Source organism: Nomascus leucogenys, chromosome 10 (assembly GCF_006542625.1).
Source record: "Nomascus leucogenys isolate Asia chromosome 10, Asia_NLE_v1, whole genome shotgun sequence".
In the NCBI taxonomy this organism is placed as follows: Eukaryota; Metazoa; Chordata; class Mammalia; order Primates; family Hylobatidae; genus Nomascus; species Nomascus leucogenys.
Window position 1 is genome coordinate 76,856,179 of NC_044390.1, and position 26,087 is coordinate 76,882,265.

The 26,087-nt window shown below is 51.6% G+C and overlaps 1 protein-coding gene and 1 long non-coding RNA gene across 2 annotated transcripts in view; one reads left to right on the forward strand and one right to left on the reverse strand.

Moving 5' to 3' along the window:
• FAM222A (family with sequence similarity 222 member A) overlaps positions 1-15,834 on the forward strand; it is a 57,045-nt gene extending 41,211 nt beyond the window's left edge. The window contains exon 3 of the mRNA XM_030821351.1: positions 13,322-15,834. Within this exon, the coding sequence (XP_030677211.1) occupies positions 13,322-14,598 (1,277 nt within the window). The 3' untranslated portion in view covers positions 14,599-15,834. The remainder of the gene's footprint in view (positions 1-13,321) is intronic.
• LOC115836995 overlaps positions 1-18,880 on the reverse strand; it is a 39,648-nt gene extending 20,768 nt beyond the window's left edge. Inside the window, exon 1 of the long non-coding RNA XR_004032054.1 lies at positions 18,590-18,880. This is a non-coding gene — a long non-coding RNA (uncharacterized LOC115836995). The remainder of the gene's footprint in view (positions 1-18,589) is intronic.
• Between the last annotated feature and the right edge of the window lie 7,207 nt (positions 18,881-26,087).

The window sequence follows — 26,087 nt, forward strand, 5'->3', positions numbered from 1 at the left end:
TTTGTTTTGAAACAGGGTCTTGCTCTGTTACCCTGACTGGTGGGCATTGGCATGGTCATGGCTCGCTACAGCCTCGACCTCCTGGGCTCCAGTGATACTCCCACCTCAGCCTCCTGAATAGCTGGGACTATAAGCACATGCCACCAAGCTCAGATAATTTTTTAATTTTTAGTAGGGATGGGGTCTCACCATGTTACCCAGGCTGGTCTTAAACTCCTGCCTCAAGTGATCCTCCTGCCTCAGCCTCCCAAAGCACTGGGATTACAGGCATGAGCCACTGCGCCTAGCCTGTCCATTTTTAAATTCAGCAATTTGTCTTTCTATTAAGTTGCAAAACTTCATATATTCTAGATACAAGTCCCATATCAGGCACATGATCTGCAAATATTTTCTCCCATTCTGGAGTTGTCTTCACTTTCTTTGTGATATCCTTTGAAGCACAAAAGTTTTGAATTTTGATGATGTCAAAATGTCTTTGGTCACTTGTATTTTCGGTGTTTTTATCTAAGAAGGCTTTGCATAACCCAAGGTCATGAAGATACACACTCCTGTGTTTTAAGAGTTTTCTGATTTTAGCTCTTCCATTTAGGTCTGTAATTCTTTTTTTTTTTTTTTTTTTTTTTTTTTTTGAGACAAAGTTTCGCTCTTGTTGCCCAGGCTGGAGTGTAATGGCACGCAATCTTGGCTCACTGCAACCTCTGCCTCCCGAGTTCAAGCGATTCTCCTGCCTCAGCCTCCCGAGTAGCTGGGATTGCAGGCATGCGCCACCATGCCCAGCTAATTTTGTATTTTTAGTACAGACAGGGTTTCTCCATGTTGGTCAGGCTGGTCTCGAACTCACGACCTCAGGTGATCAGCCCGCTTCGGCCTCCCAAAGTGCTGGGATTACAGGCATGAACCACTGTGCCCAGCCCGTAATTCATTTTGAGTTAAGTTTTGTGTACATCATGAGGAAAGGATCCAACTTCATTCTTTTGCATATCGATATCTAGCTGTCCCAACACCATTTGTTGAAGAGACCAATCTTTCTCCTATTGAGTTGTTTTGGCTCCCTTGTGAAAATCAATTGACCATAAATGTAAGGGTTTATTTCTGGATTTTCTATTCCATTGATCTGCATGTCCATCTTTATGCCAGTACCACATTGTCTTGATTCCTGCAGCTTTGTATTGTTTTTAATGGCAGCTTTGTATACACTTTGAAATCAGAAAGTGTAAATCTTCCAACTTTGTCCTCCTCCTTCAAGACTGTTTTGGCTATTCTGAGTCCCATGAAGTTTAGTCTCAGCTTGTCAAGTTCTGCAAAGAAGCCAGCTGAGGTTTTGATAGAGATTTGCATTGGATTTATAGATCAACTTAGGGAATATTGCCATCTTATTATTGTCTTCCAATCCATGAACACAGGGTGTCTTTCCATTTATTTTTCTTTCAACAATGTTTTGTAGTTTACAGATTTTGAGTTTTGCTCTTTTGTTAAATTTATTCCTCAGTCTTCTTTTTGATGCTGTTGTAATTGGAATTTTCTTAATTTTTGGATTGTTCATTGTGAATAGAAACAGTTGATTTTTGTATATTGATCTTGTATCCTGCAACCTTGCTGAACTTCTTTATTCTAATAGTTTTTTAGTGAATTTCTTAGGATATCCTGTATACAAGATAATGTCATCTGTGACTAGAGATGGTTTTACTTCTTTCTAATATGAATGCTTTTTTTTTTTTTTTTTTGGTCTAATTGCTCTGGCTAAAACTTTTAGTACAATGTTGAATAGGAGTGGAAAGATACTTTGTCTTATTCCTGATTGTAGAGGGAAAGCATTCAATCTTTTACCATGAAGTATGATGTTAACTATGTAGTTTTCATAGTTTTTTGAGTATTTTTATCATGAGGGATATTGATTTGGCAAATGCTCTGTGTCTGTTGGGATGAACATGTGGTAGTTGTCCTTCTGTCAACATGGTATTAACATTAATTGATTTTTGGATGTTGAACCAACCTTGCATTCCTGGGATAAGTCCCACTTGGTCATGGTATATAATCTTTTTTCTAAGTGGCTGGATTTAGTTTGCTAGTATTTTGTTGGTTTTTGCATCTATATTCATAATGGCTATATGGTCTGTAGTTTTTTTGTGTGTAATATCTTTGTCTGGTTTTAGAATTAGGGTAATACTGGCCTTACAGAATTCATCTGGAAGTGTTCTCTCTTTTTTTATGGAAGAGGTTGTGAATAATTCTTATTTAAATGCTTAGTAGAATTCACCTATGAGGCCATCTAGGTCTAGGCTTTTCATTGTGGGTAGTGTTTTGATTGCTAATTCAGTCTCTTTACTTGTTATAGGTCTATTCAGATTTTCAATTTCTCAAGTTAGTCTTGGTAGTTGATGTCTTTCTAGGAATTTGTCCATTTCCTCTAAATTATGAAACTGACAAAAGAGGCAAATGGCCTTTATGGAGAAGATAAGTTTATTCAGTGGTATTTTTTAAAGACCTAAATAAACTTAGAAATATGTCATGCATATAGACAGAGATTCAAATGGAAGAAATTCAGTCCCTACATCTTGAGCATTTATGTGTGTGTAACTCAAAAGCTGACTTAATTGATAAAAACAAAGGGACCAAAAATGGCCAAGGCACTCTTGAGAAAGAAGTATCAGGGTTGGGGAAGGGGCTTGTCCTGTTATAGCTTAAAGTTGAGACAGTGGGATCAGCACAAGGACCAGGAGACAAAGCAGGGGTTGCAGATCACTGGGAAGACATACGCCATGCTGGGACAAATGGTTATCCACAGGGAATAAGTGACAGAGGAGCCCTACCTCACACCATACCCAAAAAGGAATCCCAGGCAGACTAGAAATCTAACTGTGGAAAGCAAAATCATATCATTCTTTGAAGAAAATGATGGAGAATATAATCCCCAGGATAGAAAGGATTTCCAAAATGAGAGGAAAAAAAAGACAAGCCACAAATTAAGAGTGGGTGTCTGCCACACTTATAATGGACCAGTGTCCAGAATAGAGAGCCACGGATGTGGCTGCAGAAAGACAATGATGGGAACGGGCAGAGAGCCAGGGGTGGGGAGGGGGCGGGATGGGTAGGTGAGTCAGAACAACACATATATGGCTGGAGACAGACAGGAGTAGGTCTGTGTCTGGAGAAGGCGAGACATGAGGCCGGGCTGAAGGCAAAAGGACAGGCAGCAACATCAGGACAAGACAGGAAACACAGACAAATCTGGGGCCCTGGGTGCAGGCAGAGAGTAAGGTGTGGGCTCCCAAAGACAGAGCCCAGCTAGGGAGTGGGCAAGGGAAACTGAGGCACATGGAAGCGTCAAGAAAGTCAGGCTGGAGAGGGATTAAAGTGTCTCCAGCCCCACCAGCAGGGCCACCTTGGCCACTCCAGGGCTGTGGGATGTGGAAGGTGTGTGTGGATAAATGTGTGCCCAGAGCACCTGACTGTCTTTGTATGTTGAGGGTGTCCCTGAATGTCTGGGCATACATGTGAGCATCTCAGCACATGTATGTAGCTTGTGTGTGTGCACATGTTAGAGAACGAGAGGCAGGATCCTTTGTACAGGGCCCATTGTTCGCTGCTACCCTCCACTGCCAGTTCCGGCCCAGAAAGAGCTAGAAGGAAGGTGGCCAGCCTTTTCTGAGCACCCGTACCAGGCTGACTGACATGCATTCTGTCATTTCATCTCCATTCCCCTGCCCTCACGGGAAACAGACATCAGGAGAGCTGCAGTCACTTCCCTGAGGTTCCATGGCTGGTCACTGGGATGTGTGGATTCACACCTGTGGCTGACCTCAGGGGCCCTCAGGCTACCACCCTAGTCACTGGGCTGGGGCAGGGTCCCTGGGACAGCCAGGAAGGTATGGAGCAGCCACTCCTGCCCCTCCCCACACCCCTCCCACAGAGGCTGGAGAACAGCTGTGTCTGCCCTAGCCCAGCCGCCATCCCTGCCCCCCCTCCTGGGCGACCTCATTAGGGATTCTGTCTCTGCCACCAGCTAATTAGTGTCACGTTAATTGAGCATTCAGGAGGCTGCCACCTCCAAGGGCAGAGTGTGGCAGCGAAGGGGAATGCAGATGTGGAGCTGCTTCCCCTGGCGAGCTGGGGCCAGGCCCTGTGCCAGGGACCCCTTCCATCCTAGAGAAGCCCTGGACACCCCTTGCTCCCCCATTTCAACACAGATAAATACCCTGAGCCCTAACAAAGGAGGTAGTAGACAAAGCGTGCAACAGCTTGAGACAGAAACGACACTGGGTGAATACCTACTGTGTGCTTGCACACCTTTCACTCTCCCCTCTCCTATGGGAAAGCGAGAATTTGCTCCATTCTACCGTCCAGAAAGCTGAAGTCCACCAAGGGAACCCCTTCTCCAGGGGCATGCCCAGTGAAGCAGTAGGAACCTAGGACCGCAGGGAGATCCAGGAGGTAGCTCTGGTGCCAGCAGAACCCACCTCCAAGCCTCCTGTCTGCCACTTCCGGCTCCTTGGACAGGCGACTTGCCCTTTCCAAGCCTCAGCTGCTTATCTGTCAAATGGGGGCAGCCCCAGAATGCACCCCACAGGATGGTGAGGGCTGAAGAACACACTCCTCTCCCTGGACCCAGCCTGGCCCTGCCTGGCTCACTCTGCGGTAGGTGCCTGGGGTCCCATATCACAGGCCCTGCGGTGCAGAGTGTTGCAGTCCAAGCTCCCCGCTGCTCCATGGTCCCTCTGGCACATCCCCAACACACTCCGCCTGCCCTGCCCACTCCTCAGCTTCTGGAAGGCCCGCTCTTGTGTCTCCCTATAGCAATATTAAATCCCACTCAAAGGGCTGGTTTTAATTGGCATAATACACTCGTTAATAACCGCATCTATTTAACACACCTGTAAAAGGCCCATAACATTAACTTAATGGCAGCAGCAGCTCATCCAGCACTTCCAGCCCAGCCAGCCTTTTAAATTTCCCGACAAGTCTTTAATGGGGGCCGCAGCAGGCAGAGGCAGAGTGGGGGAAGGAGTGGCCCCAGTACACAGTGGGGAGCACCCTGGCTTCTGCACGTTTGAACCCACATGCTGCCTGGTGGCTGCCCCTGCAACCTCCCAGAGGCCTGGGAACGGGATTCTTTGGCCTTGGAGCCGCCATCCACGGGACGCTTTCCAAGCACCCTCGGTGGTGGCACCTGCAATTATTTAGATGTCAGGGTGGTGAAAAAAAACAGGATCTGCCCTAGACAGTCTCCAAATCTAGCTCAGGAGAAAAGTAGACCGACAGCTACAGCATGGGGGTCCTACGAGGACACATCAGGGGCTGCCTGGCTGGGGGACACCTCGGCTGAGACCTGAGGGTCAGGAGAGCCAGTGGGTCAGGGGTATGTAGGCAACCCCTCTTACTGCATTTACCCAGCACACAACGCAAGCTCCTACTGTGTACCACGCACCAGTGGGCACCAGTGCGCACCAGTGCATGGTGGAACGCTGGGTGGAGGCCATCCCTGACTCATGGGCAGTACCCCCCCACACACATTTCACCACTTTGGATCAGGTGCTGTGACCCACAGATGAGGCCCTTCGCATAGGGGTGTGGGGCAGGGGAAACAGATACAGACCCGGAGAGCAGTCTGTCCAGGTGGTCAGCACGGGGAGGCAGTGCTTCAGTTAGACCCTAAAGGACCAGTGAGGCTTCGGTTATGGAGGAAAGAGGGCACATCAGTGTGAGAGAATGGGCCCGAGCCACAGTACCAACGCTGCCCAGTGACTGAGAGCAGGAGTCGGGGGGATGGAGGACCTGGGCTCAAATCTTGGCTCACAAATCCTCTCTCGGCCACCAGTGGTCTCAAACTGGCAGCCTGTGGGCCATATCCCGCCCACCTGGTGTGTGGTTGGCCCTGCTGGGTATTTGAATGCTGCTTAAATGTGAACATTCTCTGGTCAGGACACACCCTCCCTGCCCACCTCAGTCCCTGCCATCTGTCCTCTCTAGGCATTTGTTTGTGACCCCCCACTTGACACTCTACTCCTTAAATGTCTGACCTTCTCTTCTGAAGCACGGGGCTGCCACAAGGACTGCGGAAGGGCAAGGCCATGAGGGTTTGGCACAATGCCTGGCCTGGAGGGAATAGTCAACAGAGGGTGGCATATGAGAGGAAGCTGGGGACGCCATGTGTGGCTCCAGGGGCCTGCGGGAAGGAGGCCTGGGCCAGGTGGCCAGGGCCTTGAATGCCACCCTGAGCAGCTCAGACTCACACAAGCAGGAGCTCAGTGGAGGGCATTACAGAAAGAGGCAGCTGGGAGCTTGGAGGCAGTGGAGGGGGCTCCGACGAAGTCATCAACCCCACAACCATGCCCCCACTGAGGGTAGGCACTGAGCTAAGCCGGCCCTTAACACCTCTCACAGAACCTCCCAGGTCAGCAGCAGCATTCACCCATTTCACACAAGGGAAAATGAAAGCTCAGAGAGGGACAGTGTTGTGCCTAGGGCCACACAGCCAGTGTGTGGCAGAGCTGGGACTTGAACCAGATCTGTGGCTCAGAGTCCACGTTCCACCTGCAGCCCCACCGCCGGATGCTGTAAGGCTGCCCCCCAGGCCTCTGTGCTCTTCCCAGGAGCAGAAGCTGCCTCACCAAGGCAGGTGGGAGCCAGAAGGGGCCACGGGAGTAAGAGGAGCTTTGATGCAGCTGCCAAGGGCACTACCCCAGGCTCCAGGCAGAACCCGAGGAGGACAGGGAGCTGTGCGCCCCTCCCCCACCCTAAATCAATACTCAGTCACTGGCTGCTGGCAATTATAGAAAAGCACAGTGGAATAAAATCCCCCTGCCATCCCATAACCTGGGCCCTCTTCTCCAGGCTGTCAGCATTTGGGGCTTGTTCCTTCACACCTTGGTTCTACCTCCTTCCAGAGAGGAGGAGAGAGCTTGCAAGGGTGTAGTAAGTTACAGGCACGTGGGAGCTGCCTCTTTCCATGTGCCTGCCCCATCCATATCCCCCACATCTCCAGGGCCTCTCAAACCTCATGTTTAGGGCCCAGCAAGTCCCATTGCTTCTGAGGGCGCCTGGGTGTGGGTACTCTGCCTGGAGCTGGCAGTTGGGCAGCTCCCAGGGCTTCCTTTGGCCCCTTTCCAGCCAGCAGCCTGAGGGGTCGTAGAAAGACCTGAGTCAGATCTCTCTTCTCAGCTCAGAACCTTCCAACATGGAGGAAACCCCCAGGTCCTGGCAGTGGCCCTGAAGCCTGCTGGTTTGCAGCGTACTCCCACCTCTCCAGCCTGTCTTCCCCACCCACCCTCACCCTGCACCAACTGCTTCCTCAGCTGCGCCAGGTCCCAGGTCCCATGCACTCACCAACCCCCCAAGACTACCTTCCATCAGCCATCCACATGGCTCCTTTGCCCACCTCCCTCCAATCTGTACTCCAAAGCCACATTATCAGAGGAGGCTTCTTTGCTGACCACCCTGTCCAAGCTAGGTGTCCCTCCATCTCGCCACTCATAGTCCCATGCCCTGCTGTTCTGGTTACTGTAGCTGTGTGGTAACCCCAAAACCAGCAGCTCCAAACAGCCACTTATGCTCGGGAATAGGGGCCGGGCACAGTGGGGAGGGTGCAGCTGCCCTGTGATGTCCTGGTGATGGTAGGGGCCACGGAAATCATCTGAAGACCTGCATGCTCACATGTTAGGCCTCAGCTTCGTCAGAACGCAGTGGCCAGGTTCCAAGGATGGAGGTCCCAAGAGAACATATTCCAGGTGGAAGCCACATTGCCTCTTACAACCCAGCCATGAGAGTCACACGGCACCACTTCCGTGGCATCCTATTTGATAGAATGGAGTCACAAAGCTGCAGGCCCCCTCCCCACCATCCTTGCCACTGCTGAGAAGCCTGCCCCAGCCCGCTGGCTCACCTACTTCCTTCATGTAAGAGCTTTTCCTTCCATTACATTTACCAACATGGGACTGTGCAATTGCACTAAACACTCGCAGCTGGGCCCACTTTCAAGGGAGAGTCTGGAGCCTTCACCAAGCTGGGGTCAGGGCCCCAAGTAGTCTGGGACCCCAAGCCACCTCCATTGCTACTCTGGTGGAACAGGTTGGGTTGGAGGCACCCATGGGTGGGCTCAGGAAAGTCCTTCAGGGAACAAGATGTAAAGGAGGAGCTGCAAACCCAAAGGCTTCCAGGGGCCACCAGGGCATTGTGGCCGGGCCAGGCTTCAGACAGGGACTCCAGTGACTTGGAGGCTCATGCCCCACCTGAAGGCACTCACATTTGAAGCACATTGAAGCACTGGGCAGCTCCCCCAAGCCCATCTCTAAGAGGGACTGGGGCTCAGGGCCACCAGCTGAAAGTTGCTAAGTGCCAGGCAGAAGCCCAGGGCAGGCGTGAGAGCTGCCTCCCTGGGTGGCCTCTGATGGGTGGCCTCCCTGCCTTCTTGAACCTCTAGGCTGACTCTGTGGTCACTCCTCAGGACTGTCCTCCTCCTGATTCTAGGGAAGAGGAGGGCCTCATGAAGCCCCTGGCTTCGCCCTGCCTCAAGGTGGAGGTAGGGTGAAGACAACCTGGAAAGCAGACAGACTGGGCCTGAATCTCAGCTCCACCCTTTGCTGATTGCATGCTCTTGGGAATCTCTGAGCTTCCACTTCCTGCTCTGTACAGTGGGACCTGCATGAGTCACCTACTGCTGTGTGACAAGTAAAACTCAGTGGCTTAAGGCAGCAACAGTCAGTTAACATCTCTCATGGTTTCTGTGGCTTAGGAAGTTGGGAGCAGCTTGGCTGAGTGGTTCTGCTCAGGGTCTGTCAAGAGGTTGCAGTCAGGATATTGGTCAGGGCTGCACTCTCATCCGAAGGCCTGACTGGGGCTGGAGGATCTGCTTCCAAGAAGTCTCACATGGTCTTCTTGGCTGAAGGCTGCAGTTCATGGCCACATGGGCCTCTTCCTCCATGGGCTGCTTCAGTGTCCTGACACGACAGTGGCTTCCCCCAGAGCAAGTGGTCTGAGAGAGCGAGTGAGGAGGAAGCCACAACTACTTTTATGACTGAGCCCTGGAAGCCATATTCTTTCACTTCCAGAGTATCGTACTAGTTATACAGGTCAGTCCTGTTTGGTGTGGGTCCCAGGGACTGGACAAGGGCATGAATACCAGGAGGTATAAAAATCATTGGTGTGAGTGGCAGATCATGGAGGCCAGCTGCCAAATGTCCTAACTTGTTTGTTTCCTCATCAGTAAAACGGGGACCATCTCCCACCTCTAGGTCGTTAGGGCCTCCAAATGAGAGTGGCATCTCAAAGTGCTGACCTGTAATCCCAGCACTTTCAGATGCCAGGTGGGAGGGTCACTTGAGCCCATGAGTTCGAGACCAGCCTGAGCAGCATAGTGAGACCCCATGTCTACAAAAAATACAAAAATTAGCCAGGTGTAGTGGCACACCCTTGTAGTCCCAGCTACTTGGGAGACTGAGGCAGGAGGATCACTTGAGCCTGGGAGGTCGAGGCTGCAGTGAGCTATGATTGTGCCACTGCATTCTACCCTGAGTGAGACCCTGTCTTCAAAAAAAAAAAAGAAAAAGAAAAAAAAGCCATGGCCATGGAGCCTAGCACATACTAGACGCTCACCAAAATGAGCTTCTGTATTATGGCACTTTCTGTGGAATGGCAGAGGGACCAGGTCACCCTCAGTGAGCCCTGTTGACCACATGGGGGCAAAATGCCCCTTCTTTCAGTGAATGGGGACTAGGAACAGGCACTCCTTTTTCTTCTTCTTCTTCTTCTTAAGGTTTTAAACACCTAATTCATTCCATCCATTAGATAGATTTTGTAGATTTAATCATTTTCACAGTTGGTGGCTCATTGGATACTCAAGATAAACTCCAAATGAAAGTATAATGGTGAGGACAAATGAGTTTTCACACCACAATGGCAGAAACTTGCTTGGGAAGAGAGTTTAAGAGGAACAAAAATACATACAGATATAATTTTTTTTTTCCCCGGCAGCCGCTTTTGCTGACTCCAGTAGGTTACCACAGTTAATTTCACCAGTTTTGTTCATCTGTAAAATTGCATAAAAGTGACATTTTTGTGCTCATTATAGCAACTGCTGATTTATGGCTGGTAAATGAAGAGCTGGTCCCTTTTTTGCGGGACTCTCCGAGTGGCGCTAAGTGCCCATGAAATTGCTTGTATAATGTAGTTTAAATCCAATCTCGGAGAAAGATTCCCCCTTGGCCAAAGTGACATTTCCATGCTCCACACCGAGTTTATTTTAGGCCACTTAGGAGGAGGCTGCCCCGGGCAGAGTCGGGATGGGGGCCATGGCCGGGTCCACTTGCCCAGCCCCAGTGAGGCCAGATGGACGGAGAGCCACCTACTTCTTCACTCCCTGCTGCCCTGGCCAGGTCAGACCACACCCTTCACCCCAGGGCAGAGGCAAATAAGCCGACCGAAGCTCATTTGCCTAGGCTCATAGGCCTGCCCATGCCTTACCCTGCTTAAAACCTCCCATGGATGCCCAGTGCCCCAGGTCGGGGCTTCTCCCCCTTGGCCCTGCTGACAATTGGGACTGGACCCTTCTGTGTGGCAGAGCTGTCCTGTGCATTGTAGGATGTTTAGTGGCAATCCGGGCCATGACCCACCCGACGCCAGTAGCACCTCTACCCCTAGCTGTGACAGCCAAACATGTCTCTACACACAGCCAGAGTGCCCCGTGCAGTGAGAGCCGCTGTCCTGCAGCGAAGAGGCCCTCCCGGCTGGCCACCTTTCTTGGGTTTCTCTCTGCAAGCCTGCCCCGGGCTCCCTCTCTCTTCCCGAGTCATTTGCAGTTCCCACCCGGACTACTTCTCTGCCTCAGGGCTTTTGCCTAGGCTGTTTACTCTGCCTGAAATCTGTTTCTCCCTCTTTTTTCACCCCTTCTACCAGTGGCCCAGGACTTAACCAGGATACAGTTCCTTTTGGGAAACTGTCTCTGGACCCCCATGTCCCACCACCGCCTGTTCCTCTCCATCCCATTTCACTTGGATTGGTTGTGAGCCCACGACGGTGTCAGGGACGATGCTTTAGAAGGATGGGATATGGCCTGCAGCCTTCTGATCAGTGGGGAGGTAGCAGGGTCTGCACTCTATCCCCAGCTGCGATGCCAGTCCCACCTGTGCCCGTCAGAAGGGTGGCATGAGTCCCCTGCCCCTTTTCTGGGAGGGCCCTTTCTCTGGGCAGACGGGAAAGGTATTAATACACTCACAGAACACCAGCTTTTGTTAATGCCATCTACCGCACATGACCCGTCAAACCCTCCCAGCCACCTTGGGAAGTAGTATTAGCAGCAGCATCACCCCATTTTACAGAGGAGGAAGCAGAGGCCGAGTGGTGAAGCTCCTCTCCCAAGCTCCCATGAAAGTAATGAGCTCCAAGCACCTATCATGTACCTCACCCCCTACTGAGCCCCCTGGCGCCTCCATTCCTTGAGGCTACCTTGGAGACCTGGCATGATCATGACCCCCATTCTACAGATGGGAAAACTGAGGCTCAGCTGGGCAAACTACATGCCCAGGGCCATTCCATCTGCCTCCTGGAACTCCACCACCACCACTCTCCACACCCCCTCAGCCCCGGGAAAGCCGTGGGCTGCCCTTGGGAAGGTCTCAGGACCAGGGAGGGGCTATGGATGGGGGCAGGAGTCTGCCCGCCATGGCCCTCCTTCCCCATGGCAGGGCCAGTTGTGTCTACTTACAGTGGGGACAGTCAGCCTGTAGCACAGAGCGTACCCTTCAGCCCCATGCAGGCAGCTCACTAAAAAGGCAGCAGCAGCCATGCTGGCCTTTCAGGTGAACAGTAGACTCAAGGAGGGGCCAGGAAGCAAGAGGCAGCAGCTCGCCCTGGCGCTAAGCCCCATCTGCCGTGTTCACATAGTAGCACGCTTAACCAGCCCATGAGGTGGGCAGGGGGTCATCATCCCGTTTCACAGGTGAGGAAGGGAGGCACAGGGAGGATAAAAGGGTTAGAAGGAAGGAATGTCCCCCAGAGTGGTGACAGAATGAAAGATGATACCAAGCACTGGCAGGTTGTGGGGCCACTGGAACTCCTGTGCTCTGCGGGTGGGAGTGTAGCCTGGCATGGTCTCACGAATAAATGGTCAGGCATTTTCTCCCAAAGCCGGGCAGGGGCATCTCCCCTGAGACCTAGAAATTCCATTCCTGAGTATATATCCAACAGAACTCTGCATACACTATAGGGGCCATGGCACTGTATTTATTTACTTTTATTTTTTTGAGACAAAGTCTTGCTCTATCTGCCAGGCTGGAATGCAATGGCACAGTCACAGCTCACTGCAGCCTCCAACTCCTGGGCTCAGGTGATCCTCCCACCTCAGCCTCCAAAGTAGCTAGGACTACAGGCATGCACCATAATGCTTGGCTTTTTTTTTTTTTTTTTTCCCATAAAGATGAGGTCTTGCTGTGTCGCCCAGGCTGATCTTGAACTCCTGGGCTCAAGTGATCCTTCCACTTCAGCTGCCCAAAGTGCTGGGATTACAGGTGTGAGCCACCTCACCCAGCTAGAAACAACCCAAATGCCATCAAGAATAGAAAGGATGGGCCAGGTGCAGTGGCTCATGCCTGTAATCCCAGCACTTTGGGAGGCTGAGGCAGGAGGATCACTTGAGCTCAGGAGTTTGAGACTGGCCTGGCCAACGTGGCACAACCCTGTCTCTGCAAAAAATACAAAAATTAGCCAGGCCTGGTAGCGCATGCCTAGGATCACTTGAGTCTAGGAGGTCGAGGCTGTAGTGAGCCATGACTGCACCACTGCACTCCAGCCTGGGTGACAGAGCAAGACCCTGTCTCTAAAAGAACAGAAACGATGAATAGATTGCGGCATAGTCACACAACAAATACCATACAGCAATGAAACAGACCAGACTACTCCCCACACAGCCACCCGGATGACTCTCTCATAGTATGAAGTGATAGAAGCCAGGTGCAAATGAGTACATACTGTAGAATTCCATCTTACCACGTACACAAACCAGGCACAACCAGTCCATGTCAGAAGTCAGGATAGTGGTTAGTGTGGTGTGGTTAGAGACTGGGAGGGGCCCAGGGACCCTACAGGGGATTAGCAATGTCCTGTCTCCTGGCCTGGGTACCATAAAACAGGTGTGTTCCTTTTGTGAAAGTTCATCAAGCTTATGATGCAGGCAGTTCCCTGCACTTTACACTTAAATTCGATGTTTTAAAATGTAGAAGGAATAAGGAGTAAAATGAATGAGAAATGAGTGGAGGGGGCAGGACTCGTGAGCCCTGTGGGGAGAGGTGGGCGTGGCCTCCTGATGGGCCCTCACATCTGTTTCCTCCCGCAGGCGAGGCGGTGGCCAGCGCCATGCATTCCTCCCGCTACCCGAGCCCAGCAGAACTGGACGCCTATGCCGAGAAGGTGGCCAACAGCCCGCTGTCCATCAAGATCTTCCCCACCAACATCCGTGTGCCCCAGCACAAGCACCTCAGCCGCACAGTCAATGGCTATGACACCAGTGGCCAGCGCTACAGCCCCTACCCGCAGCACACTGCTGGCTACCAGGGCCTTCTGGCCATCGTCAAGGCCGCGGTTTCCTCCTCCAGCACGGCCGCACCAGCTGGGCCCGCCAAAAGTGTGCTCAAGAGCGCCGAGGGCAAGCGGACCAAGCTGTCACCGGCCGCCGTGCAGGTGGGCATTGCGCCCTACCCAGTGCCCAGCACTCTGGGGCCCTTGGCCTACCCCAAGCCACCTGAGGCGCTTGCTCCACCACCTGGCCTACCTGCAGCCGCCACTGCTGCCTCCGTCATCCCCCTGCCAGGCCGGGGCCTGCCCCTGCCACCTTCCAACCTGCCCTCCATCCACAGCCTCCTCTACCAGCTCAACCAGCAGTGCCAGGCCCCGGGTGCCGCACCCCCTGCCTGCCAGGGCGTGGCTGTTCCCCATCCCAGCCCTGCCAAGCACGGCCCAGTGCCCAGCTTCCCCAGCATGGCCTACTCGGCCGCAGCCGGTCTGTCCGACTGCCGGAAAGGCACTGAGCTGGGCCAGGGAGCCACCCAAGCCTTGACGTTGGCTGGGGCCGCCAAGCCTGCAGGGTACACAGACAGCGGCCTGGATTACCTGCTATGGCCGCAGAAACCGCCCCCACCGCCGCCCCAGCCACTGCGTGCCTACAGTGGGAGCACGGTGGCCAGCAAGTCCCCTGAGGCTTGCGGGGGCCGGGCATATGAGCGGGCCAGCGGGTCACCCCTCAACTGTGGCGTGGGGCTGCCCACCAGCTTCACCGTGGGCCAGTACTTTGCGGCCCCCTGGAACAGTGTGCTGGTGACCCCCACCAGCGACTGCTACAACCCGGCAGCAGCGGTGGCGGTCACGGAGCTGGGGCCAGGGGCAGCCCGGGAGCTGGCTGGGCCCCCTGCAGATGCCCTCTCGGGCCTGCCCAGCAAGAGTGTGTGCAACACATCGGTGCTGAGCAGCAGCCTGCAGTCACTGGAGTATCTCATCAACGACATCCGGCCGCCCTGCATCAAGGAGCAGATGCTGGGCAAGGGCTATGAGACGGTGGCTGTGCCCCGGCTACTCGACCACCAGCATGCCCACATCCGCCTACCCGTCTACAGATAAGGCCTGCCCTGCGGACATACGGACATGCGGACGGGGCGCGGAGCCAGGAGGCAGGCCGCCGAACAGGGTGGGCAGCTCATAGGGGCGCTCAGCCCCACCCTGTGCCTGCTGATGCCCACAGGGGAGCCAGGCTGGCTGCCGCCTCACTGCGGCCGGATGGAGGGTGGCAGGGCAACCTCACATACCAAGGCCCCCCCCCCACCATTGGTTGCCCCAGGACACAGTGAGGGCCTGGGGGCAGCCACTGACGCCCATGCCTTCCTTTATCTAAGCTGGCAGAGGCAGGGAGAGAGAAACCACTCAAAAACAGGAATGGTTCTTTCTGGGCCTCCTGGGACAGGGGCCCAGACCAAGGTGGGGTGCAGGAGGAAACAGGTGCACCAGAGTCAGGGTGGGGGCAGAGCAGCCCCCCAGGGGTCAGGCAGCTGTGTCTCCCCACACTGGCTCCCCAGTATTCTGGAAAAGGGGCACAGGAGGCCGATAGGAAGTCACTGGGCCCAAAGTGTCTCCCCACCAGCCAGGTGAAGACCACTCTGACAGAGGCCCCAGGGACTAGACCAGTCCCCCTGTTCCTCCTTCCCCTACCCCCACCATTCCTTCCTAACACAGAGTTGCACCCCCATCCCCATTCTCCAAACCCCGGACTACCATCTTCCCCCTTCCCTCCAATACATCTTATAGGGCTGCTGGGTACAGTTGTTCAGGCTGTGCACTGCACAAGGGCACCTTGTCCAAGGAGACACCACTTTCACCCAAATTTGTATATTTATTACAATTTTCTGCATCTTGAGGAAGGGGCATCCTTTTCCTGTTCGCACAAAGGCACCACAGGGGCTAACAATGGGCCTGAAATCTTAGATCCCATTCAGAGAGAACCTCCCTTGCCTTCTTCGAGGGATCTCTTGGGACCCTCTTGGTTTTAACTGGGAGGCCCAATCCAACTCCTTTCCTGCAAACCACCCTCCAAGGCCTGTCCCACACGATCAAGGCGGGGAAAGATAGGCAGGAGTCCCCTCATGAAGTCCTCAAGTCCTGGCCCCTCTGGCGCTCTGGAAGCGGTACTGTATCTCTCTCCAAGGCCTGTTCAAGCACTAAGTGCATTTACAAATCTCTGAGAATGTTTTTTTTTTATACTAAAATTGACCATTATATTCTACTGTGAGAAGTGCAGTCTGCACTATATTGTTTTAAAAACGAAGAGAAAGAAAAAAAAAGGAAAACACAGATGGTGTCTCAGCTGTCGGGTTGCTTTTGTAGCTGTTGTTTTCGTTTTCTTTCTTCCTCCCCTTAGGAGTGAAAGGGGCTGTCTCCTCCCAGCTGACCAGGCTTGCAGCCCGGGAGGGAAGCAGGCCAGGAACCTCCGGGTACCTCCTGTGCGTGGAGCATCCTGCCCTCAGTGCTTCCCCTAGTCCAGCCCTTTCGAGATGGACATAGTCGTTTAGCACACAGGCTGATGGCTGCTAGGTCAGGGCCAGCAATCGATCCCTAGAGCGGCAGAGACAGAACCAGACGAGGGCCCTCTTCCTCATTCCCTTCATGGTGGTCCCGGGGGGGGCGGGGGCATCTCCCCTCCATCACAATTTCTTCCCAGCTCTTCCTCTGTGCCTGGCATGCTCCAAGGGGCCATGGTGGCAGTGGGGCTGGGGACAGGCCACAGTGGCTAGGCAGCAGCCATCTCCATGGCCAACCCCATCTCAGCCAGGCCAGACATCCCAGTGCCCACCCACCCCCTGCTCTGGTGCCTGGGGATTGGCAGGAGACCACTCCTGCCCCAGGGAGCTCAGCATTTATTAGGCCTTGACTGTGGACCAGGCATTTTCCTACATACTGTGTCTTGCCAGAGCCTCACAACACCCTTGCAGGGTGGGAGGCGTTCGAGAGGAAAAAACTAAGACGTGTAGCAATCTGTGCGAGGTCACACGGCAAATCTGTGGGAAGCTGGGGTTCAAACCTCACAGCATGGACTCTTCCCTGTGTCCCGTTCCTGCCTTCGCCTCTTCCCAGCTCTTCTCCCCCAGCCTCCTAGCCCAATATCAGGGCCAGAGGAACTGGAGAACTTCCGGCTAAGGCAGGCCTCCCCTCCCATTCACAGAGCCCTGCCAGGGTGGCTGGCAATGGTGAAGTCCAGGGCAGAGGGGACGCCTTGGATTCGACTCTGCAGAGGGTGGTCCACCTCCCTGAGACCAGGCATCCAGGTCGGGCAGCACATACTACCCAGTCCACAGAAGAGGAAACAGAGGCTCCGAGAGGAAGGGACTGTGTCCAGGGTGGGACCCAGGCCCTTCTGCACTGGGTCAACGAGCCAAGCACATCACCCCAGCCCCTGGGGAGCAGGAGCCGGGCCCTGCAGGGTGAGGAGCTGGGAAAGGCAGAGCTGCATGGAAGGCTGCCAGGAATCATCACAAATTGGACACAACTAGTATAAACAGCAATTGACAGAGTGCTTTTCTGACCTCACTTGAGTCTATCAGGTAAATGATAAAATCATGCCCATTTTACAGATGAGGACACAACCTGACTAACGGCCACGAGGATGTTGAGAGGGAGCCAGGTGTTCTGGCTGCAAGCCCCACCCCCACCCCCATTCATAATCAAAGCCCGCCTGAGTGCATCTGGAACCCAGGGGAGCCTGGACGGGGCAAGCCCAACAGGCCCAGCCTCTGCAGTGGGCTAGACTTGGGTTCCAATCCTGATAATGCCACTGTGAGTGACCCTAACCAATCCATTTCCTAAGGGGGCGGCACCAGAACCCGAGAGGGAATTCAAGCAGAGAAAAGCACAGTGTGAGCACTCGGGAGGGAGTGGGGCAGGAAACCAAGGTCTAGGGCCAGGTGTTACACTGGGAGGTGGCCTATGGCTCAGCTGTTCCCAGGCACCACCACTGGGGTCACCTAGGTCCCCATGTCCTTGGTCAACTGCCAGGCGTCCCCACACTGGGATATCAGGAGAGGGGAAACGGGAGAGGCTGGAGCCACTCTCCATGCTGGGTCCCTCATATTTGGATATCAGGGCAAAGGACGCACCTGCTATCCTGGAAAAACCTCCTCATCCTCCACAGGGTGGGGTCTGTGTGTGTGGCGTGTAGGGGCGCATGGCACAATCCGGGTCTGGGCCCAGGAACCCAGCTGGGGCTCTAGCCCTGAATCCCTGTGCCTCCTTGGGCCTCAGTTTCCCTATCTAGAAACTGGGCTGGCTGATCTCAAAGTGCCCTTTGGTGGCCATTCTAGCATGGTTTCTTTATACAACCAATCCCCTTTGATTACCACATTGATGGGGAAGGACAGGTGACCAAAGCATTGCTATCGCTGCTACAATTACTGAGATCTCACACTTACTACAGGCAGACCGGATACCAGGCTCGGGGCTAAACGTTACTAGTTCCTCACAACCACTTGGCGCAACAGAGGTGCATGCACCCACATTACAGACAAGGTTAGTGAGACCCACAGAAGTGCAATCACTTTGCCCAAAGTCACACAGCTGAGGATGACGAATGGAGAAGTGGCTGGGATAGAACACAGGCCTGTCTGATTCTGAGTCCGCCGAGTTCCCAGCTGCAACCCTTTGCAGAGAATAGAAAACAACTGTCAACCACCAAATGTGGCCAATTTGGCTCCAGAACCCAGGCCCAGCCTTGGATCCCAGAGCCCCGGCTGCCCAGATGTCCCCGTGGGTGGGGGAGAAAGAGGGGAGAAGCCACCAGCTCATCCAGGCCCCGGGCGGGAGCTGCAGTCCTTCTCTAGGTCTCTATTCTGACACTAGGACCCTTTTCTATTTAGCTGTCCTGGGCTCACACCCTTTACCACGGAGCTGTCCAATACAGTAGCCAGTGTGCAGAAAACCTCGGCTATCACTTCCTGTCATAGTGACCATTAGAAGATCACCCCAGGTCAGAGACAGGTGACCTTACAGAGAGATCAGAGCTGCCCCAGAAGGCCACGGGGGCTCGGCGCAGATTTGGATAGACGAAGCTATGTTAGTAGACACTCACCTTTCCAGGATGGTTCTGTGTTTTCTTCACTCACATCCCTGTCTTTAGATCACAGCCCCATTTCTGGAGCAAGGAAACTGAGACAAGTTCCAACTTCTGAACTTACCATCCAAACAGCGACTCCTAACTTTGTCCTACTCGGCTCCCTCGGCTGCAGCCTGGACTCCTTCACGCCCAGCTCCACGTCTGCCCAGCACCACTGCGCCTGCCCATCCCTCCTGGGTGCTCTTAAAGGGCCCACACCCCGTCCCACCCCCAACGTTGGCCGGAGAAGGTGGGGTCTGGCCAGCGCGATAGGTGAGAGCGAGGTACTAAAGGTTTTCTGTTTAAATTGCCACCATCACCAGCTCGCCAGCGAGTGGCAGGGGGAGGGGGAGGGGAGGAGGCAAGAAAACTGAACTTAGTATCCCACTGACTCCACATGTGACCCTGGGTGACTTGTGTGCCTCTCTGAGCCTCAATTTCCAGATCTGTTGAAGGAAGTGGTGGCACCTGGAGGAGTGAGGTGGCATCAGATGATGTGTGGTCAAGATGATAGGGCAGATTCGTCCTGTAAGAGGACCCCTCTGAGTGCTGTGGGATGTAGTTGTCTGAGGGTCAGACAGAACTCGTTCCATCCTGAGGCTGTGTGCAGGTGTGTGTGGCCTCAGGCAAGTGATCACTCCTGAGTCACCTATTTCCCAACTGTAAAATGAGGCTCCAACGGGGAGCTGTGGCTCATACGGGTAACCCCAGCACTTTGGGAAGCAAAGGCTGGAGGATCACTTGAGCCCAGGAGTTCAAGACCAGCTTGGGCAGTATCATGAGACCCCTATCTGTACAAACAATTTTAAGATTAGCTGGGTGTGGTGTGTGCCTGTAGTCCCAGCTACACAGAAGGCTGAGGTGGGAGGATCACTTGAGCCCAGGAGGTCGAGGCTGCAGTGAGCCATGATCGCACCACTGCACTACAGCCTGGGCAACAGAACAAGACCTCGTCTCATAAAATAAAATAAAATGAGGCTAATATTTTAATGTATATACCATGTGAGGTTTAACTTAGGAGATAGGTGGTCAAATCCCCTGGGTAGCACAGAGCCATTAGGTAAAAGACATACAACAAAGGTGGAGTATTCCCTTCCTCGCCTAGTGCAGCTGACTTCCAAGTCACCTTGGAAAGTGGGTTTCCCAGTCAAAAGAGTGAGAAACAGATGCCTATCCTGGCTGTTGGAGATACACAAATCGCATTAACATATTAAAGATGCTAACAGATCCTGCAGGCAAGATTCCCTTTTAACTTTTTTGCAGTGGCACAGTCTCGGCTCACTGTAACCTCTGCCTTCCAGGTTCAAGCGGTTCTCCTGCCTCAGCCTCCCGAGTAGCTGGGATTACAGGCATGTGCCACTACGCCCGGCTAATTTTTGTATTTTTAGTAGAGATGGGGTTTTGCCATGTTGACCAGGCTGGTCTCAAACTCCTGACCTCAAGTGATCCGCCTGCCTTGAAGGCCTCCCAAAGTGCTGGGATTACAGGCATGAGCCACCATGCCCAGCCCCCTTTTAGCTTTAATCAGCATTTCCCTAACTTTTTTGACCACGTAAGTTTTTGTTTCCATCTATTTACACCCCATGGAACAAACAGGACTTCAGGAAATGCTGAGTCCTGCCTCTTGTATTGCAATTGGGGAAACTGGGTAAGTCCTTTCTCCTCTCTGGACCTCAGTTTCCCCAATTACACTGCAAGGACTCATAATGAGTTTGTGGCAGAGCAAGGACTGGAACCCAATCCTGACCTGGGTGGCTGGGTCTCATTTCTAGTACACCCTAACTAGTCCTGTCCATCGTATTGAATTAGGCACAAAAGAAGGGGAAGGCCCTCAGGGAAAAGGAAGAAGCCACATTTGAGAAGTAGGGATGAGTACTCTTATTTTGAAAGAGAGGAAACTGAGGTTCAGAGAGGGGAGGCAACTTGCCTGAAGGCACACAGCAACTGGGTCCTGAACTCTCCAGAGGCAGTCGAAGCCGCCTTCTCTCCTTCTTGGGGTGAGGGTACGAGGGTGGGGGTGGGATATTTCCTGTCTCAAAGCCTCAGGGCACACGCAACAGGGTGCTCACAGGGAGTCTTCCTGACCACATCCCCAGGTTCCAAGCTTCCTTCTGAACCCCTCTAAGGAGGCCCGAGTGTGACGACAGCGGCCCCTGGTGACCAATCTCCAGGACCTCAGCAGCCCCACCCTGTGCTAGCCAAGGGCAGATCTGTGGGATCCAGGGGGTGTACCCCCAAAACTAAGGGGTGCCAATGGGGACTCTCTAATGTCACTAAGAACCTTGAGGTGCTAAGAAGACCCTAAGCTGAGATGTGCGAACCTGGGTTTGAGTCCCTGCTCCAAACCCCAACCTCTCCTGCCCTTACCTGTTAGAAGCCATTACAGCCTGCTGCTATGGAGAAATAGAATGTGGGCCTGCTTTGGAAAGGCCAAAAACACTAAGTATATTAAAAAATAAAATCCTGCCACCCCCTAGAAAGGTTCAACTCCACCACATCCAGGCTGTGTGTCCTTAGCCATGGGCGTTTACTTGATTGCGTCTCACTTTCTTCATCTGTAAAATGGGGATACAAATTTGTACTTGTATCTGCATGATTTGGGCCAAATGTCAGAAAATCCCTCTGACTCAACTAGTTTAAATGAGAAAGAACATTTATTATCTGGAATAATCATAAGAAGCCTTAAGGCAGGGTGGCCCCACAGTTGGTTAAAGCAGCAGCTCAATGGTGTCATCAGGGACCAATGTCCTTTTCATCTTTCTGTTCTGTCAAGGCCCCTCAGGGTCACAAAGTGGCTGCTGCAGTTCCAGGCATCACATCCAGATGCAATAGTGACCAGCAACAGAGAGGATAGTCTTTTCCTAGACTTCTGTTACTTTCCCAGAAACTTTTCCCAGAATTCCCCCTCCCCCAGCAGACCTCCCCGCTTGTCTCTTGGGGCAAAACTGGGTCACATGGCTATTCCCATACTGATACCTAGTAAGGGAAGGAAAGTCATGGTGATTGGCTCGGGTGTTGTAAGGAAGAGGGGGCATGATTTCTAGGATGATACAAACACTGGTTCATGAGCTCCCGCACACAGTTCCTGAGATTATGAATGCCAAACACAGCAAGGCATCTAACACATGGCAGTGCCTTATCCATATTGCTTCCCCCTTCCTCTGATTCCCTCTAAGAACACAAGACTCCCAGCCTGGCCTCTCCTGAGCCAGCCCTTCCACCCCTCAATCCTGGGGCTTAGGTCTCCACCACTCAGTGCCTCTCCCATCCTGACCTCTGGCTCCATCACTACCCTCCCTCTTATTTCTATCTCAAAAGCTTGGGATGAACAAAGATCACTTCATTGTCCTCAGTGACACTGGATTCCTAAAGAATAAAAGATAGAAGGTGCTATATTCTTATATAAATGCTTTCACCAGGGAGCCAAAAATTAATAACAGCATGAACAGAGGCCTGGAGTATTTAACCGTTCCATCCAGACAACTGAAATGATCCGAGTACACCGTTATCTGGGCGAGGTGCAGGGACCGACTGCCGACTGCGACATTATCACATTCGGAAATGTCAGAAGCATGCATTTTGCGGGGAGATGAACGGTGTGGCTGAATACGGCTTTTGATTAAAACAAAATTCCCAGCATTCATCTAAAACAATAATAACAGCTAATAATAACAGGGCATGTAATAATGAACCATTCATAGGCATAAGAGGTAATTGTTCAATTAAGATCCCAGAGTTTCACAGACTGTCTTTTCTGATGGGGGCCCTTTGTTTTTGCCTCCAGTAGCACTAATTCTTTCCCAGTAGTGCTTTAAACTTGGGAAGAAAAAAAAGCCCTCCTGTCAAATATGACATACAAGTGCCTTATCATTATTAAATACACATACATGCGCACAATAAGCAGTCCTTGTTGGAATAAAGTTAGGGGTATGGCGCTCTCAGTGAATGCCGACAGGCTTGGGAGCTCCATGAAAGTGACAGGCAACAGCCAGGGCCTTCACTGCAGAAGTGGTCTGGCCTCGTTACCTCTCACTGCCCAGGGACCAGAGTACTTTCTCTCCAGCATGGGTTCTGAGGACGGAATGCCTGGGTTCAGGTCCCAACTCCACCGCTTAGCATCCAGGTGCCCTGGGCAAGAGTCTTCATCTCTCTGAACCTGTTTCCTCATCTATAATACGGAACCCAGTAGACATTTAGTTTTTTTGGCCTGCCCGGGTTCTATTTACTGTCTCTTCTAGTGTCTGTAACCATTAGCTATTGCTGCCTGCACTTAAACACACACACACACACACACACACACACACACAATCATAAAAAACCTGTGGTATCCAAAAACATTAATTTATCATGCAGCTGCCGGGTTCCTCTGATCTCAGCTAGGTTGCCTGGGAAGACTTGGGTGTCTCTTATCCTCTTCCTGAGGGCTGGCCCTGGCATGTCTGCTAACATCCCAGTGGTCAAGACAAGTCACATGGTCAAGCCCGGGTGTGGGAAATTATGCTTTGCCCTCGGCGGGAGGACATCACAAAGTTAGACTGCAAAGGGCACACAGGGCAGGGGAACGGAGAAGGGCATCTAAGCTAAGGATGCTGCTTTTTTACAGTCTTCAGAGACGATGAACCTCCTGTCACAGGAGGTATGCAAATAGGTGTAGGCTCGGTGGTAAAAAGGGATCAAGCGTGGATATAGGGTTGAGATAAATTAATGATACCCAAATATCAATCATTTCTATAACATAGTCATAATTTTCCCCATGAACGTTTATTCATTTAATATAGTTCCTTAAACCATCTAAGTATTTTTTATAAGCTATATTTTTATTATTAAATGACTTTCTTGTAAACTACACTTGAGACCACTACTTTATCTAGAAAACTGTATCATTTGCCATAAAGAAAAGGCTTTATTACTCTAAAAATAAAATGAAATTAAAATGTTTTTTATTTTATTTATTTATTTGAGAGACAGTCTCACTGTCGCCCAGGCTGGAGTGCAGTGGCACGATCTTGGCTCACTGCAACCTCCACCTCTCAGGTTCAAATGATTCTCCTGCCTCAGCCTCTCGGGTACCTGGGATTACAGGTGCACACCACCACATCCAGCTGAGTTTTTTTTTGTTTTGTTTTGTTTTTGTAGTTTTAGTAGAGACGGGGTTTCACCATGTTGGCCAGGATGGTCTTGAACTCCTGAACTAAGGTGATCCACCTGCCTTGGCCTCCCAAAGCGCTTGGATTACAGGCATGAGCCACCATGCCCAGCCACAAAATTAAAATGTTTTTAAGTTCTTCCTAGATACCATGTCCTTCCAGAGGTTCTGAGCCTAAGGCTTTTCTCTATTTGAAAACAAAGATAAATGAATGTTGGGAAGGCATTTAAACACAGAAGCACCAAACTGAGACCTTGATACAGTCAGGAAATACAGAGAACTGAAAAGAGAATATGGGTTTTTTAAGTGTGATCCTACGTCCATTGTATCACCTGAGAATATTCTGGCATACCACCAGCGCATGTCCCACACTTTGAGAACATTGGGAAAAGTCATCTTTAAGATTTTACTGTAACAAACAAAATCCCAATGACTTGCAGATTTTTAAGTTCCCCCAAACAGCTATTTAGTCATAGTCAGTATTCAAATCATCAAATATTTGGAAAAATCACAGTTGGAAAAACTTACTACATGGCTAAAAGTGTACTCATAGGAAAATTCATAGCCAAAATTATTTCATTATAAAAAAATAAAAATAATTAGCCAGGAGATAGTGGCATGTGCCTGTAATCTCAGCTACTCAGGAGGCTGAGGCAAGAGAATTGCTTGAGCCTGGAAGGTGGAGGTTGCAGTGAGCCAAGATCATGCCACTGCACTCCAGTCTGGGTGACAGAGTGAGACCCTGTCTCATAAAATAAAATAATGAAAATAAATGAATTAAACACTCACCTTAGAAGTTACTGAGTCTCTTTGAGTTGGGAGGGTGTTTTGATTTTGTTGGCAGGCCCATCCCATCCGCCCCTAGAGAAGTGACCTCTTCACAGACCTAGAATGAGCCACAGCCATTCTTGATAACAATGTTGGGGTGGAGGGTGGACATTTGCAAAAAGGACTGTAGTAGATGCTACTGGTTGCCTAGGCAATATCAATTCCCACATCCTCTTTCTCATAGAACCCAGACCTGGCTGGAGTCACTTCCTTCCTCCATATCGCCATCTGCTTCTTTAGGTCAATTGCTGTTTCCTGCCTGCTGATTGGCTGAAGCGTGGGACACATGACACAATTCTGGTCAATAATACAAGAGGAGAGGCCAGCTAGGACACTTCAGGGAAAAAGAGACAGGAAGAGCTGGCTTCCCTTCTACTGAATGAGGCTGAATCTGGATGTGATGTGTGGATCAAGGGCGCCATCTTGTGTCCTTGAGAAAAGCTGGTGTGACAAAAAAGCCAGCACACCAGGCAGTCGTTGCCTCGCACAGTGCCTGACACGTGGTTGGAATCCATACTTAAATGCTGAAGGAATACGTGAGGGACAGAACTGGGTCCTTAATGAATCACAGAGACCCTGAATTTACCAGCCTTAATATCCTCCCTAACTTGGGATATCCTGCTGACACAATAAATATCCTTTTTTTTCAGCCAGTGTAAGTTTTCTGTTACTTGCTGCCCAAATCACATAACTATATGAATACTACAACCACAATTCTCTCTTCTTCCTCACTGATTTGGGTATTGATTATTTATTATTCAACTGCTGCCTGGGGGAATTTTTTTTTTTTTTTTTGAGACAGAGTCTCGCTTATTGCCCAGGCTGGAGTGCAGTGGCGCGATCTCAGCTCTCTGCAACCTCTGCCACTGCCCCCTCAACCACCCCCGACGGGGCTCAAGCAATTCTCTCGCCTCAGCCTCTGAGTAGCTGGAATTACAGGGGTGCCCCACCACGCCCAGCTAATTTTCATATTTTTAGTAGAGACGGGGTTTCACTATGTTGGCCAGGCTGGTCTGGAACTCCTGACCTCAGGTGATCTGCCCACTTCGGACTCCCAAAGTGCTGGGATTACAGGCGTAAGCCACTGTGCCCAGCCTGCCTAGGGGAATTTAATGGGTCCCAGGAATCATTTGATCATCAAAAAGCCTGTGCCCATTTTACAGATAAGGAAACTGAGGCTCAGAGCATTTCTAATCTACCCACAAATACCTGGAAGAATTCCTGAGGCAAGACTCAAATCAGTTCCCGTGAATCCAAATCCAGAGTTGTTTTTTTTTTTTTTTTTGAGACAGAGTTTTGCTCTTGTCACCCAGGCTGGAGTGCAATGGCGAGATCTTGGCTCAATGCAACCTCCACCTCCCAGGTTCAAGCGATTCTCCTGCCTCAGCCTCCCAAGTAGCTGGGATTACAGGTGCGCAACCATCATGCCTGGCTAATTTTTATATTTTTAGTAGAGATGGGGTTTCGTCATATTGGCCAGGCTGGTCTCGAACTCCTGAC